This window comes from Cheilinus undulatus, linkage group 17, assembly GCF_018320785.1.
Source record: "Cheilinus undulatus linkage group 17, ASM1832078v1, whole genome shotgun sequence".
Taxonomy (NCBI): Eukaryota; Metazoa; Chordata; class Actinopteri; order Labriformes; family Labridae; genus Cheilinus; species Cheilinus undulatus.
The window spans coordinates 39293896-39310055 of record NC_054881.1 but is presented as its reverse complement, the minus strand read 5'-3'; the positions used below and the strand labels follow the sequence as shown (position 1 = coordinate 39310055).

The 16160-nt window shown below is 39.9% G+C and overlaps 1 protein-coding gene across 1 annotated transcript; it reads right to left on the bottom strand.

Moving 5' to 3' along the window:
- Nucleotides 1-914: 914 nt before the first annotated feature.
- Nucleotides 915-13847, bottom strand: dolpp1 (dolichyldiphosphatase 1). The gene is made up of 8 exons (XM_041811032.1): nt 13758-13847; nt 12968-13068; nt 12734-12818; nt 8341-8440; nt 7977-8075; nt 4295-4423; nt 4065-4154; nt 915-2260 (listed from the first exon to the last, which is right to left on the bottom strand). Exons 1-8 carry the CDS (start codon nt 13831-13833, stop codon nt 2224-2226), a joined length of 717 nt encoding a protein of 238 aa, XP_041666966.1. The 5' UTR covers nt 13834-13847; the 3' UTR covers nt 915-2223.
- Between the last annotated feature and the right edge of the window lie 2313 nt (nt 13848-16160).

Genomic DNA, 16160 nt, shown 5'->3' with positions numbered 1-16160 from the left:
GAATGGAGTTAAATTGCAGTGACCAGATATTTGAGCCTGGGTGAGACCTCTCCACACAGACTGACTGCTGTGACTGCATCCAAATTAAATCTACTAAATACTGACATGGAGGGGATTGATCATGATTGAGCTCCACAGTACCTCCTATTGCATTTTTGTGGTAGGCAGTGTTTTTTTTATTATTGTGTCCCATTTTTTATGGCTCTTGGAATTTAGAATTGGAGTATCAGGACAAATGATTCACCTTCAAACATGTACCAAAGGGACTGATGCACCAGGTAGAGGATCAGTAATCTGAATATCCAGCGCCACATTTACTCGATGAAATGAACACACCTAACCTGACACACCAGATGGATGCGTTCCATACATCCATCTGGAAAACCTTCAATACTAAGCGTTTGGGAAAGGGCAGAGGATTCGAAAAAACTCAGTGTGATTGGATGAACGTGCTGTCTGTCACATCTTTACGGGCCAATCAGAGCAACAAAACATGTGACGTAGCCACCACCGAGGTGCGTGTGCACAGCTACCGAAGAATGACATGTCAGTACATGACTTTTGTCATTTTTGAAAGGAAAACAACTCACTGCTGTTCTTTGTTCTTCTTTTAACGGAGAAATGCCATCAAGTTCTGATAAAACTGGCGCTTTAGCAGCATCCATGCTAATCTCTTCTGCCATAATTGCACTGGCCTCTCATCGCTGCTTGCTTACGTCACGACTCTGCCGCGCCTGAAAGTACTACCCCTCGTCACTGATTGGTCCTGTCACTTTCTAACCGGGCCCAAACGGTTCAAACGGGAGCTTTGCAAGATGGATTCACCAGTGAGAAACAAGGAAACTGGCGTATCTATCTGCTTTGCAAGGTTAAAACACACCAGTGTGACTGTAAAATAAAGCTTGAACCATGTCTCGTACATAAACACATTTTTATTCAGCCTGATATAGGTTACACATGGAAAAAAAATCAATTCTAAGAGAACTACTTCCCTTTGTGGAGCTAATGATATGACAGTTTTAAATCAGCTTCAGATCCCCACTCAGCAGCCTTCTACATCAGCTGCCGTGGGCTGTGAGGATGTTAAGCATAATCGCATGCTACGACTGACCTGAGGCTTTTTTTTTCTTCCTTTCTTCCACAATAATAAAAAAGAAAACACATCCCCTCGGCAGTCAGTGTGTACGTTTTCTCACCAAGTGATATGGAATGTTATTTTGGAAATGCAGTTAAAAAAACTGTTCTCTGCAACAGCAAAAAAAAAAAAAAAAAAAAACAGGATAAAAGAATAAAAAAAAGGAGAATCGTTTCCCAGAATTCGGTTCCCAGGCTGCTACTGTGAGTGAGGCGCTCAGAGAAACAAAAAAACACCTCAGTCCAAAGTGTTTAACAACAAAAAACAACCAGAAAACCTGCTGCTGCGATTCAGTCTCATAATCCTCACACGTGGATATGAAGAGAAACCACAACCTGGATGCTTGATAGTACATTAAATTTACACAGCTTGCAGATCAGCTTTGGAGTCTAATACATTAGGACTGACAGTCATAGATACAAAGCAAAGACTGATGAGGGAAAACAAGGGGAGGATCTTAACATTTAACTAGTGTTAGTCGTCTTTTTTCAATTTCACAAAGTGCAAATTTTCCTGTATATTACATCATTACCAATATTTTTAAGAAATTGTTCTTTTTCTATTATATAACAATGAAAAATGGAAAAAACCTAACCATAACCCACCCCCCTCCCCCCTCTCCCCCACCAGCTATCCATCAGAAGAGTTAAAAAAGGAATCACTAAATACATGCTGCAATGACGCCCACCAATGTCTGACCGGAGCCAGAATCCTCCAATCTCCTTACAGTACACTGTTACTGTCAGCGTGCGTTTATAGTTAAAATATATATATTAATCTATCCTTAAATAGTATGCCTCTTGCACAGTCTTGCATGCACTGAAGAGCATTGTGGGCAAGCTGTACAAGGAGGAGAGGCGTGTGGACGGACTTGCTCAGGCTGTAGGCTCCGGGTCAGGTCCAGGCACTCCTGTAAACGGGTTCCGCCCTGTTCTCCTCGCAACCGCGTCAGTCCAGAAGATGGTTCTCCAGTGTGTTTCTGTTGAGCGAGCGTTTGTCTGTGTGTGTACTAGAGATTGTGTGTGTGGGACATGTGTGAATGTGTGTTTGTGGTCCTAAATTCAGTTTCATAAAAGAAAATGTGCAGATCATTGAAGTTTTGTTCCCAGCTTTCGTTGTCTATTCCTAGAAGAACAAAAAAAGACATGCTCAGAATAATCCACGCCCTCTTTAAAACAAAGTGCTAACAAGGCAGATTACTGAACATTCAGATGGTATTCAGACCCCCCGTCACTTTTTCAAGTTTTTTTATATTGCTGCAGATAAATGGAAATATCACATTGGTAAGTATGCAGACCCTTTGCAAAACACTGTTAATTTAGCCCAGGTTCCTCCAGTTTCTCTGATCTTTGCTGAGATGTTTCTACATGATTAGGAAAGGCACACATCTTCCTGTAGAAGGCCTCACAGCTGACAGTGATATCAGTGCAAAAACCAAGCAATGAGGTCAAACATCTGTCTGCAGAGCTCACGGGATTGTTGACAGGCACCGATCTGGTAAGAGAAGTGCCAAAGATGGTTGATGGCCACTTTGAGCTCCAGAGATCCTGTGTGGAGATAGGACGTTCCAGAAGGACAACCATCACTGCAGCTCTCCACTGATCCAAGCTTTGTGGAAGAGTGGCTAGATGGAACCCTCTCAGTGCAAAACACATGAAAGCCCACCTGATTGCAAAAAAGCACCTAAAAGACATTCAGTCTGTGAGAAACAAGATTCTTTGGTGTTAAGGGGGGCATATTTTGCAAAAATCACTTTTCAGGTTTTTTCTTCACAAAAATATGTGGCCCTGGCCTGTCCACAATCCCCTAAAGTACCAGAAAAATCCATTCCTTACCCCCCTCTCTTTCCCCACCTTTCAGAAAATGTGTGCTGAAACGAGCCGTTTTCAGATTTTCCCCTCATGATATCATGTGGGGAGTTAGCCCCACCCCCAGGTTCTGCCTCTCCTCTCAATGGGTTACCCTGCTGACTTAGGTCTGTGAGATTGATGGTTCAAATCCCATTCAGTGCATAATCCATGTACATGTACAGTTTTGGCCCTTGAGCAAGGTCCTTAACTTTGGATAAAGGAGTCTGCCAAATGATATTTTAACATCAGGGGAGCCACATCCATTTCCTGAGATGGGTGTGGTCAGGGGCGGAGTCAGACAGATCAGTAACATTTAAAGCTACAGACACAGAAACAGCTCGTTCGGAGCAGGGCTGAAACAGAGGGGTTTGTATACATGCAAAAATCCAACACTGGATTGTTTTCTCAGCAACAAAGCTCAAAGGCATGTTTTGGGGACCTCTGAGACCAATATAAACTTGTCTTAAAAGGGTAAAATATGTGACCTTTAAGAAACCAAGATTGAACTGTTTGGCCTCATTTCAAAATGGTATGTCTGAAGGAAACCTGGCACTGCTCATCACCTGCCCAATACCATCCCAACAGTGAAGCATGATGTGGTAGCATCATACTGAGGGGGTGTTTCTCAGCAGCAGGGACTGGGAGATTGGTCTGGGTTTAGGGAAAGCTTAATGGAGCAGAGATATTCTAGATGGCTGAACTTTGTCCCATCTCCACACAGGATCTCTGGAGCTCAGTCAGTGTCCATCAGGTTCTTGGTCACCTTTCTTACCAGATCTGTGCCTGTCACCAATCCTGTCTCTGAGCTCTGTAGGCAGTTCCTTTGACCTCATGGTTTGGTTTTTGCTCTGATATCATTGTCAGCTGTGAGGCCTTCTATGTCTTCTCGTGTCCAATCGATCTAATTTACCACAGGTGGACTACAATCAAGGTGTAGAAACATCTCAGCAAAGATCCGGAGAAATTATTCTTAAAAAATGTGATCATGCACGGTATCAAATACAAAAAGCATTGAGAATAAACAGGACCAAGCATGCAGCAGTTCGTGGTGTGACTGTTTTCTGTCCTTTAACGCTCACCTTGCCTCTGATCTGGTCACTGTATATTCAAACCATAAGATGTTGGGGATCAAGCTCGTGTCTCGCACCAGGAAGTACTCTGATATTGGCCTGTGAAACGAAAGTGTAGGGAAAAGATAATTAGAGCAGCCATAATAGAGCCATTTTAAACACTTACTTATTCAGGCTGAGGAGGAATTGTCCTCCCCTGTGACACAAGGAGGAAGCAGAGAAATGAGGGCACTACTTACCACGCTGCTATTTTGGGGAATATTGGTGTCAGCACCTCTTGTGTGAAAAAGAACCAGACTATGCCAATCGTACTACCGGCCACGGCGCCGTAGAAAACTTGGCTCCAGGTGTGATACAACAGGTACACCCTGAGAAAGAGAGAAAACATGTTAACAGTTTCATAAATGAGCTGCAAACTAGGGCTGCTGCACACTTTTAAAAGATCATTTTGAGAAAATTAGGGTTATGTTAAAAGTTAGGGTTATGTACTGGATTTCATTTGAGGCTGACCCTCTTTGATCCTCAGTGTTGTTGTTTAAAAAGCTTCATCACCTTGACTTCAAATCACCCTAAAATTCCAGTTTACCTTGAGAACAATGGTCAGTATTTCGACGTTGTAATCAAACGTCCTTAGATTTCCATTTCTCTATTTTCAATCTCTCTGTCCTCCATTCAAAGTTTGAGTGCAAATAAAGAACAAGATTTGATAAAGGATTCAGACGTTTCTCAGGTTTCAAACTCAAGGCCCAGGGTCCAAATCCGGCCCATTAATCGATTATCACATTTATCATATTTGTATTCTAACTGGCCCACCAGTATGAGGTCTGCAGATTTCCTCCAGTATAAAAATGTAAACTTCATCTTGATTATTTAAAATATCCTTGTTAAGCCATTAAAAACCTGAAAAAGTAAAGAGTAAAAAATATTTCATAAAAAGTCAAGAATGCAAGGGGGAAAGTTCATTTGTGTTTTTATTTCTTATTTTCAATTTTGCTCAAGATTACGACATAAAAATGTGATTTTGACTTTTCATTTCATACTTTGACCTTTTAAAATGATTATTTGGACTTTAAATGTCACATTTTTATCTATTAGATTCCCAATTTTAAATTTTTCTCATATTTTGACATTTTGTATTAAAAATTTTTACTTTTTATATAATATTTTGACCTTTTACATTCCCAGCTTTGTATTTAAATCATATTTTTAACTTTTTAAGTCATACTTTTGAACCCTAGCTCATATTTTAAAATTTTCAACAATAATTTTGGTTTTAAATCCCACATTTTGAACTATCAGACTCACAATTTAAAATTTTAAGACATAATTGACTTTTAAACTTATGATTTCAAATTTCATCTCATATTTTGACCTTTCAAACTTATGATTTAAACTTTCTCCTTGTATATTTGCTGTTTAAAAAAACAATTTTTTTTCTATTTTTAATATCGTGTTCTGATCTTTTGAACTAATAGGTTGGAATTTTTATCTCAGATTTGAGCCTTTAAACTTATCATTTTTTACTTTTTTGAATTTCCAAATGATTTATCATCAGTGCTGTTTTGTTTTTTGTTTTTTGTTTTTCCTCCATATTTTATTACTGGTAAAAATGAGGTTGACAGTTTAAGGTTAAATGTTGACCCTGTTCGGCCCTCAGGTTAGACCTAAATCCAGAATCCGGCCCCTGCTGTGATTGAGTTTGACAACCCTGATCTAATACCTAAGACAAGTAAAATTAAGGCTTTAAGACTTTAATGACCTCAAAGTTTAAATCTGAACGATTTAGGAAAAAGTCTAATTGCAATTTTTCCCCCAGAATTGTGACTGCAATTTTAAATGTGGTTAATTCTCAAGTTCCCCATTTTAACAAACACAACATTAGATTAGATTGATTGTGATGATTTTGATTCGCATTGCAAACCGGATCTGAATTGTTACTTAAGGGAATGATCATTTTTATGCATTCTCATACATTAATAAAAAACTTAAAGGAAGCATGATTTTTTGTAAACTATTCTAAAAAATGACACTTGAATAACTGCATATGAAAGGCACATAATGCATAACATCTCTGCTGCAAAAACACTTTAAATGGATATTTTGACACTAACCTGAGGTTAAAGAAATATTGCACCATATTGCTATTTAATCTAATTTCCGATTAATTGCAATCTCTACATGAGATTTTAAAGGCTTTAAGCATCTGCAAGAACCAGCAAACTAAATACTTTGCTGAACGTGTGTTATGGTATCACACTTTGCTTGCTCTCACGGTAAAAATAGTGTCGACAGGAAATAGCACAGTTTGGCTTCCTGTGCTCAAAGTGTGAGCAGACTGGCCGGTCAAACAATAATCTAAAAAATTCTAGTCTATTTGCCCTGAGCACACTGTAAACTTGGAAGACTGTTACTACTGTGGACAATAATAGCAAATACTTTCAAGGCTGATGAATGAGCCACATGTGAAAACCCTACACAAAGCATCCACACATTTTATTAACTCTGTTCTCTCATAAAGAGAGTACCTTTGTTTTGATCCACTCTCAGGATAATAAAGCAGTTTTTTTCCTGCTAACTGGTTTATTAAAATCTTGAGAGGTTTACTCTTCTTCACAGGAAATGCAGCATTGCTATGCTGAGATAATGAGATTAATTAGTTCAAATCTTGAGCAAAAAACTGGTAATTTTCATGTTATGAAGAAAATGCATGGATGTGTCCATTTATGGCTTCTGCAGTAAAGCAAATAGAAAGTACTGTAACATTTGGAATACAAGTCATCCTGATTTATAAGCTGCAGTCTGTTTTTCTCCCAAAGGTTTAAACAGTCCACAACCAAAATCCACAACCTAAAGTTTCTGAACAGCTGTGTTGCTCTTTTAGCACCACTGTTTTTGCTGCATGTACATCTACTAGCTATAACACAGTAATTAAGCTCTCCACCTGCATTGATGAAACAAACCTAGAGCCTGCAGGTCATGCTGCCCTCCTCTGCTGATCATCTGCTCCTTACTGAGCAGTGTCTTCAGTTTATTTGCTCAACGATACACTCCCAGATCACTGCTCTGCCCTCCTGATGGCCATCATCCAGGCCTGTGTCAGGCCCATGCCCCATCTCTGCAGGTATCTTGAACCCTCCATGACGCACGCTGCCATTCCCAGTGTCTGAACCTGCCCACCAGGCACCCAGTATGCTGTGAGCTGGATCAGGCCTGGGAAAGTACACCAGGTTCCCACAACTGACCTTTCCCATTCCTGCTCTCCTAAACACGTCAGCATTAGACACATGGTCTTGCAAATGATACTGAAATATGTGCTGGAGAGAAGCCGTCACAAAGGAGTCCAGCTGGCGCCGCTTTCCATCAGTCAGCGTTCAGGCCTTGTAACAGTATAGGAAGACCGGGAGGACCAAAGATGGAAAGATTTTAACCTCCGTACTCATGCTCAGATACCAACGCCAAACTGTCTTGCTCAGCTTACCCATCACCCGTGTGCAAGTTCAAGTCTGCAGTAGATCTTAGCCACACAGTCAGCAGATCGATGCTGCTAAGGTAGGTGAACTGCTCTACAACATCCATGCTCCCTCCAATCACAGACACAGATCCAATGGTAGCACTCAAGGCATCCCCAAATGACTGGAGACATGCGTCACGGCTAGCTTATTAGATTCCAGTACATGGGCCACTATTTTGATGGGAACGTTACACAAAGCGCATGAGGGCAGCTATAGGTGCTAGGAGTCAAGCCCACCCCTGGATGCCTTCTAAAACAGCTTCCAACAGGAAAAAAAATCAAGAAAATACATCAAATTCAACAGAACTCATGAGGTGGGCTGAATAAATCCAAGTATTCAATAATCTTAGGATGCTTACACTTTCTTCTTTTTATGCACGAGATATTTTAGTCTTGAAACAGGAACGTACCTGCTGTATGAGACTGATAAGGCCATGCCCAACAGGATGATGGACAGTATGTGTCTCCACAGCAAGTCCACACATCGAGCATTGTTCGTTTGATGCATTCTGAAAAGAGAGACCACGATTCACATGAGCTCTACGTCATAATGGAAGACAGGCAGCTTCTAATGAGGGACAAAACATTTTTCATCTATAAAATGAATAAGTTTCAGTGTTGCCTTGCATTAATGTGAAATGAAGCTGTGCGACACAAAAGCTGTAGAGATAGTATTTATTCATCCCCAGACTAAATTAGCATCTTAAGTTGTCTTTTTTGTACTTTACTTCCCACTCTAAACCTTCTTTAAACATCCAGAAGACCCCAGCTCACCTTAAATAAAGGAAAAGAAAGAAGTAAACAACAAAGAACCAGATAAGCTGGGAGTGACTGGAGGGCATCCCATAATCTGTGTGCAGGGTGGAGTGGGTTCCTGTAGGGAGACAAAAAAAACTTTTAAGTAGAGATAATATCTTCAAAGAAAAATAGATACCATGGTTAAATTACTATTTATTTTGGTTTAAGATTGTCTCTCATTTACTGACACTATCATGTAAGCAGAAGTTGTTCATGCTTTGAAACCGAAAATCTGAACTAAAGACAGAAACTTATTTTTTTAGAACATTTCCATTAACGCCCATTTTTACTTTTGTATTTATAAATAACAGTCATCCTTTCATCATACTAAGATCCACCTGATTTGCTTTAGACTATTATTTATGTTAACATTTTCTAAATGTAATGAACTATAGTATCAAACAGTGCCCAAACTTTGAAAAATTCATTTACAGGCAAATCGACAAAAATGTGACTATCATGAAAAATTTAATTCAACAAGTGAAACTTCCAGATTATTCTAATACAAGGTGAAATATTTCAGGACGTTTTTGTTTTAATCTTGGTGTTTACAGCCCACAAAAAAACCTTCACTGCCTAAAAATGTTAAAATATCACAAAATATCAGTCCAAAAAAAAAGATTTATAATACAGAACTGTGACCTTCTGAAAAATTATGTTAGTTTATGCACTCATGGAGGCGATCAGTCCATGGCACTGCTGGGGTGTCATGAAGCCCAGGTTGCTCTGATAGCAGCCTTTGGCTCATCTGATTGTTGAGTCTGCTGTTTCTTATCTTCCTCTTGACATTTCCCCAAAGATCCTCTACTAGGTTCAGGTCAGACCAGTTGGCCAATCAAACACAGTAACACCACGGTCAGTGAACCAGTTTCTGGTTGTTTTGGCTCACTGTGGTCAGGTACCAAGTCCTGCTGGTAAAGGAAATCATTATCTCCATAAAGCTTCCCAGCAGATGGAAGCATGAAGGGCTCCAAAATCTCCTGGTAGACACTGACATCGTTGACTCTGGACTAAAGACCAGTGGACCAACAGCAGAAGACGACATGGCACCAATAACCATTACTGACCGTGGAGACTGGAAACACTGGACTTTAAGCTCTTTGGATTCTGTGTCTCTCAGATCTTCCTCCAGACTCTGGGACATTGATTTCCAGATGAAATTCAAAACTCCCTTTCATACGCAAACAAGACTTTGGACCACTGAGCAACAGTCTGGTGACAGTCTGGTGTCATCTGTAGTTCAGGACTGGCTCCACACAAAGAACACGACACTTGTAGTCCATCTCCTGGACCCGTCTGTTTGGTGGCTATTGTTCCACTGACTCAGTCCACTCCTTGTAAAGCTCCCTTAAGTTCTCGAATCTGCTTTGTTTGACAATCCTCTGAAGGCTGAGCTCAACCCTGTTACCCATTACCCTTACAAATGTGCAAAATCCAAATAGCGCAATACAAAAACTGGTAACACTTGAACCTCTCAAATATCGCTAAAAAGCTTTTATGCCCTCATAAGGTGCTTCACAGATGTTTCGATATAGGAATGTATTGCAAAGTGTAATGGAAACATTTTTTCCGCATTTACACGTCACAGGACGTGATGTACGGTGTCACATGACCAGTTCACTCAGAGACAACATGGCACAGTACGTGTGGACAGAAGAGGGGACCGAGACTTTTCTCAACATCATACTTATACCCTTATACGTGGCTTTTGCCATACATAGGACTTTGCCTCTGAACTATCATCCGTTGCCTTGTCTTTTGTTCAAAATTGTCAAGGCAACCGCTGCAGATGTAATCACAACCGTACCAACACACAACAGGTTTTGAGCGTCCATCTTCCTTGCAGTGGAGTCTCGCAAGATGAAATCTTATGAGAATTACAAGGCTCATGCCCAAAACACCCGACACTGGAAACACATTCAAAGCACAATATTAATAAGCTGAAATTTTAGAAATATTGCTTTTACCGTAAAATACCAAATAACTACTGGGTCCCAAATAACCGCCAGGTGTGGCAGTACATTTTGACAAATAAACGCTTGTTCCAAATAAATGCCAGGTGTAATTTATTTAAAGCTCCGATATGTGAGGGGCGCACCGGTAGTCGAGTGGTTAAGGGGCGCATCATGTATACAGGCGACCCAGGTTCGAATCAGGCCCGCTGCACTATTTCCTGCATGTCTCTCCCTGCTCTCTCTAGTTTGCTCTGCTTTTCCACTGAAATCAATGGCCGAATCACAGGTAAGAAAACACTTCATCTCATCATGAACAAATTCTACACAGGGCCGAACATCGCCGTAACTCCGCCACTGAATCAACTGAGATACGGTAGTTACAGCGGCCAATAAGAACGCTCCCTCTGACCTGAGCCCAATTGGCTGAGAGTACTAGCCTCCTCATTGGCTGGGGCACCCCCGTCCCTTGCTGGTGTTCTCAAGTGAGATAGCAGCGCCATGCCCCGGTGCAGCCAGAAAATAAAAAGTACGACATTAACATTAAACTGTCTGTCATCAACTTTGTGTTTGTTTAGTTCCTTATCAGTATTTAAAGTGTTTACAGGGTGTTGAGTTGACAGAAGAAGACAAAAGTATAACTATGGTACTGTAATCTTGTCTTAAAAATGTAAAAGTGATATTCATACTGGTGTAAATACATAGTTTGATTAAATTTACCATATTTTTCCAATTTTTGCTAAGCAAGATTTTTGTGAGAAAGGAATTAAACGCCTGTTCCAAATAGCCGCCTGGTCTGCTCAGTGATTGAGACAAATAAATGCCCGGGCTATTATTTAGTATTTTATGGTATTTTGTGAAAAACTGCAATGAAAACACAGCTAGCGACTGACCTCTGGGCAAGAGTCTAGTCAGCAGTCTTCCCCATGATTAGTTGGATGTACTGAACCAGTTTGAGAGAATGAGACCTCGGGAAACCTTTGAAATTCTGACTTTTCCACAACAGTTTAACATTTTGAGATTGCGGAAATAAGCCATTATCACCTAAATTAACACAAAAAAGTCTTGAAATATTTCATTTTGTATGAGATGAATCTAGACAGGGGTGTCAAACTCAATCACAGCAGGGGCCAGATTCCTGATTCAGGACTAACCTGAGGGCCAAACAGGGTCACCTTTTTAACCATAAACTGTCAACCTTGCTTCACCGGTAACAAAATATGGAAAAAAAAGCTTAGCACTGATGATAAACAATTTTGACATTTAAAAAGTTAAAGAGATAAGTTAAAAGGCCAAAAATTGAGAAAAGTAAATTTATTAGTTCAAAAAGGTCAAAACATGAAATTGAAAAATAATGTTTTTTAATGGCAAATATATTAGAAAGAAAGTCAAAAATCATGAGTTTAAAAGGTCAAAATCTAAAACAAAATTTGTAATCATAAAATAAAAGTCAAAATTTGATTCAAAATTTTAAATTGTAAGTGTAAAAGGTCAAACTATGGGATTATGTAGTCGAAGCTTGGAGTTGAAAATATGAGGTAAAACACAAAATAATTGGTTAAATAGGTCAAAATAAATATTAGAATTATGAATCTTAAAGCTCAAAATATTATATGAGAAGTAAAAATTGTGACTTGAAATGCTCAAAGTATGAAATAAAAAGTTAAAATCCTAAGTTTGAGTCCTAATTGTGAGATGCTAAATTGAAAATGTGAAATTAAAAGACAAACTCATTTCTTTTCCCACATTTCTGACTTCTTACCTAAATATTTTTACTCCTTACTTTTTCAGATTTTATGAATTAACAAGGATATCTTAAATCATCCAGGATAAGTTCACATTTTTACACTTGAGGAAATCTGCAGACCTCAGACTGATGGGCCAGTTGTAACAGAAATATGAGATCATCTTGCGGGCCGGATTTAACTGTTCCACCAGCTGGATTTGGCCCCCGGGCCTTGAGTTTGACACCTGTGATCTAGGATATGTGGAAGTTTAACTATTTGAAGTGAAACAAGGGGGAATATGAACTTTTAAATGATACGTTAATTTTTTTTAAGATGCACCTGTATTTCATGAGACAGGTGTGCAGGAAGGAATGAATCCTATCAAAAATTGCAAGCAAAACAAGAAATATGCCGAGGTTTTAGTACAATGTCTTTGTGCAATTTAGACAGTGTGCGTGGGTTGGCTTGCAATTCTTAAAAATTTAACAAATTATCAACCTAAGAATTGTCTTGTTATTAAATCAACACAGGTGTCACTACTGCTTGATCATACTAGAATCATGACAGCCCTTCTTGGACACCTGACTAGTTTTGCTGATAATGAGAGTGATATCAGATGTAGCTTTCCTTTGTTATAAAGTTGTTTTTTCAAGTTGCTCAATCTAGATATCAGCTAGTTGCACCATTTACCTGCACATGGGCGCGGCTCTCTGAGAATGTGCTTGAGCAGCCAGTTCACCCCTTCATTGAGGAGGAGCCCACCGAAGAAGGAAATCTGCAGAAGAAATACAAAGGTCAACATATGACAGCTTATGTACATACCTCCTACCTCCTGCAACCATTAAAGCAATGAAGTCCAGTAAAATAGTGCCATTAAAACTGAAATTCTTACAACAAAACCTCTTAAAGTGAAATCAGACTCACCGTGTGCAGCTCCCGTTTAAATACTATGAGTGTAACAAAACCCACAAGAATTGCTATGGGAAGGAGACTGATGTAGGCCAGCACATGTCCCGTCAGATCACCTAAAAACAGCAACAAGGCACCGAAGTTAAGGCATTTATCCAAACCCCAGTGAGGCTACCTAGCAAGTGGGAGTGACACTTTACTCAGTGAACCCGGATGGTTTTATATTAGTCTCTGGCAGATAGGAAGATAGTGAGTTTGAAAAGCAACGCTACTTTTCATATTATCAAACTGGCTAAAAATAGTTTTATAAATTCAAACAGCTTGGTATGTCGTGGGTTATGCTTGTTATACTTAACAGTATCTGACCAAGAAGCTAGCTAACACGTTAGCATAGCCGCGGCTGCTATCCCGTAAGGCGATAAATGTATTTAATTTAACCATGGAAAAAATAATATTTTACTGTTAAGAGTACTTGATTTTTTCCCCCACATTGTTACAAGACTTGGAATATTTGCTTTTTCAATAAAGAACAAATCAAACACCGATATTAGAATAGCTATCAGGCTAACTAGCTTTCATTGTGGACGTTGACGCCAACTGCGCATGCGGCGCTGTCTCACAATTTGGCAGTCCGGGCTACATTCCCCGCTGTGCTCGAGGTTTCACAGCAGCTCACTATTTAGCAGCAGCACCAGCGGCCGTGTCCATTCAGTAGCACGCAAACACATGCACTCTTCGAGGATAACGAAGCGGCTGTTGGTAAGTAGGTCTTAAATAGTTACAGAAACATGCCGACTTTACTCACCCTCGGGGAATTCTACGTGTGTCAACGATATGGACCGCCATTGAGGTGGTGCCGAGCACTGCTCTTCCAACGCCATCTTACCCGGACACAGCCGGGCTGTCCCAGTGAAACGCCCCAGACACGCGCTCAGCCAATGGGGAGCGGAGCCCTGTGTTGAAGCCGGCCAATCACAGCCACACACCAGAGATGAGATATTTAGCCCATAGAGAAGAATTATTGAATGAACAAAAAACACAAAAGTCCAGAACTCCGTCTTTAAGCAGAGAGATGCTCTCATTCAAAAAATAGAATAAAAAGTGAAGTTTTTCAGACTTTTGCGTATATTTAGCCAATAAACTGATTGCTGAAATGCTCTCTTTTATCGTGTAGCGTTTTGGTGCACATGAAAAACTAAATTAGGTGGGTAAAATTAGCAGGTTTTTAAAAATAACTTACTTATGTGTAACAAATGGGAGTATAGTCTGCAATAACCATAACCTGCCCTATTTTTTAAAGAAGTCCAAATACAATATTGTTTAAATGGTGCTATCTAAGATGATTTAACTATTGATAGAATAGAAAAGTGACAGACCTAATTCAACAGAGGTCCAGCCAACTGGTGCTAGTAGTCTCACAATTAGTGAAATAAGGATCACCTGAGTGCAGTCAATGTGTCTCAGTGATTGTCCTATACAGACACGTGTCTGGAAGGTCCAGTGACTGGTTAATCAGTATTCATGGCTACCATTACACCATGAGTTCACCAAAAGGTCATGTGGGAGACTCCATGGTCAAGTGGAAAAAAGCTATTTGGTCTGATGAGACCAAAACTGAGCTTTTAGACCACCAGAGACAATGCCAAACACTGCACACTACCACAAGCACACGGTGGTGGCAGCATCATGCTGCAGGGATGCTTCTCAGCAGCCAGCCATGGAGGGCCATAAGTCTCGTGAAACAACCAGTCCTACTATACATGATTAACCCTCAGTTAAACTTTTTTTTTTCCGTATTATTTTGCAAATCCTGATGTCCTCGAGCAGGTGTGTCCAAACTATGGCCTGGGGGCCAAATGTGGCCTACCGCCCATTTTTGATTGGCCCCCCCAAAATTCTTTAAATGAAATATGGCCTAAAAATAGAGCATGAAGCTTGTGTTAGACTGTATTACCCTTCTTGGTTTCAGCACAATGCAGTGCTACCATGCTAATACTGTAAACAAACATTTTGACAACACATTTGAATGCTGTTTTTCAAGGACTAAATTTAGACACAATATCAAAATAGGAAAGATATCATAATTTATAACGCCCTTATGGACTACAGCAGCAAATAGCAACACCAATAATGTTCCAGGGGTGGAGCCAGCAGTAGCCAGAGCCGACTGGGGCCATCAACTAACCGTTAAAGCATACCCAATCACTGAGCGTTTTTTAACCTACATTAGATTGGATTTACTTACTTTAATATCGAGGTGAGGTATATGAAAGTGGCCCCACCATCCTTTTTTATTTCTACATGTGGCCCCCAATGGAAAAAGTTTGGACACCCCTGTCCTTGAGGATGGGATGAATACATCTCTCTTTGTATTATTCAGTCCTGTTAAAAGCATTACACTATTTTTAAAATGATGGAAAACAGAAAAAAACATTTCAACCTTCTCTTTGGGATAAATTGCATGTCTGTTGTAATCAACTGCACTACAGGTGTTGTGTAACTTTCAGTGAACTGTAATTCACCTGCAAGATGGACAAAACTCACCGCAAAAAAAGGATGAAATGTAATGTTTACTGTCATGCAGGGAAAAACCGACCTTAAACAAATATTGAGCAACTATCAGTGTTTAACAACAAACAAGAAGCCCAAACATGCTTCAGGACCATCACGAAATGTTTTTAAATCGGTCTGTTAAGACTAACATCATATTAGATGTAGCTTTTTCAGTCTTCATGACCACGACACACACACACAAATGTAAGCATAGCCACTGGTGCACACTGATGGTCAAACCAGACTGAGAAAGTAAACAGCAAAACCAGAACATGAACAAACTAACATAATCCAAAGGGCTGAGTACCTCCAACTGAAAGCAAATAACAGAGGAGGAGAAGGCCCTGGATATGTGTCACTTTTGTGTGCTCAGTCTCAAGATAGCCGTGATGAAGCCCTGTCCTGGAGTTATAACAACTTTAAAACTGCTCTGCCATGCTGTTTAAACTATTGATTATTTCCAGCAGTTGTGCTTGCTATACTGAAGTTTTGAGGGCAGTTGCATATACCTGAATAGAAAGAAAATCTCATTGTGCAGAAGGTATGAGCAGCATTATTAAGAGTTCTAAGCTTAACATTTTAATGCGTGTTGTGCGCCCTCTGCTGGTCATACACTGGAACACCAGAACTCTCTCTATTCTAACTCCACTAAGTT

What these genes read in the sequence shown, in the direction of transcription:
- dolpp1 (XM_041811032.1), bottom strand. Translation starts at nt 13,833, where the DNA reads ATGGCGTTGGAAGAGCAGTGCTCGGCACCACCTCAATGGCGGTCCATA. An exon ending in TTTCTTTTCCTTTATTTAAG is followed by an intron (nt 8,076 to 8,340) that starts GTGAGCTGGGGT and finishes CTCTCTTTTCAG; the next exon opens with AATGCATCAAACGAACAATG. An exon ending in TTCCCCAAAATAGCAGCGTG is followed by an intron (nt 4,155 to 4,294) that starts GTAAGTAGTGCC and finishes TTCGTTTCACAG; the next exon opens with GCCAATATCAGAGTACTTCC.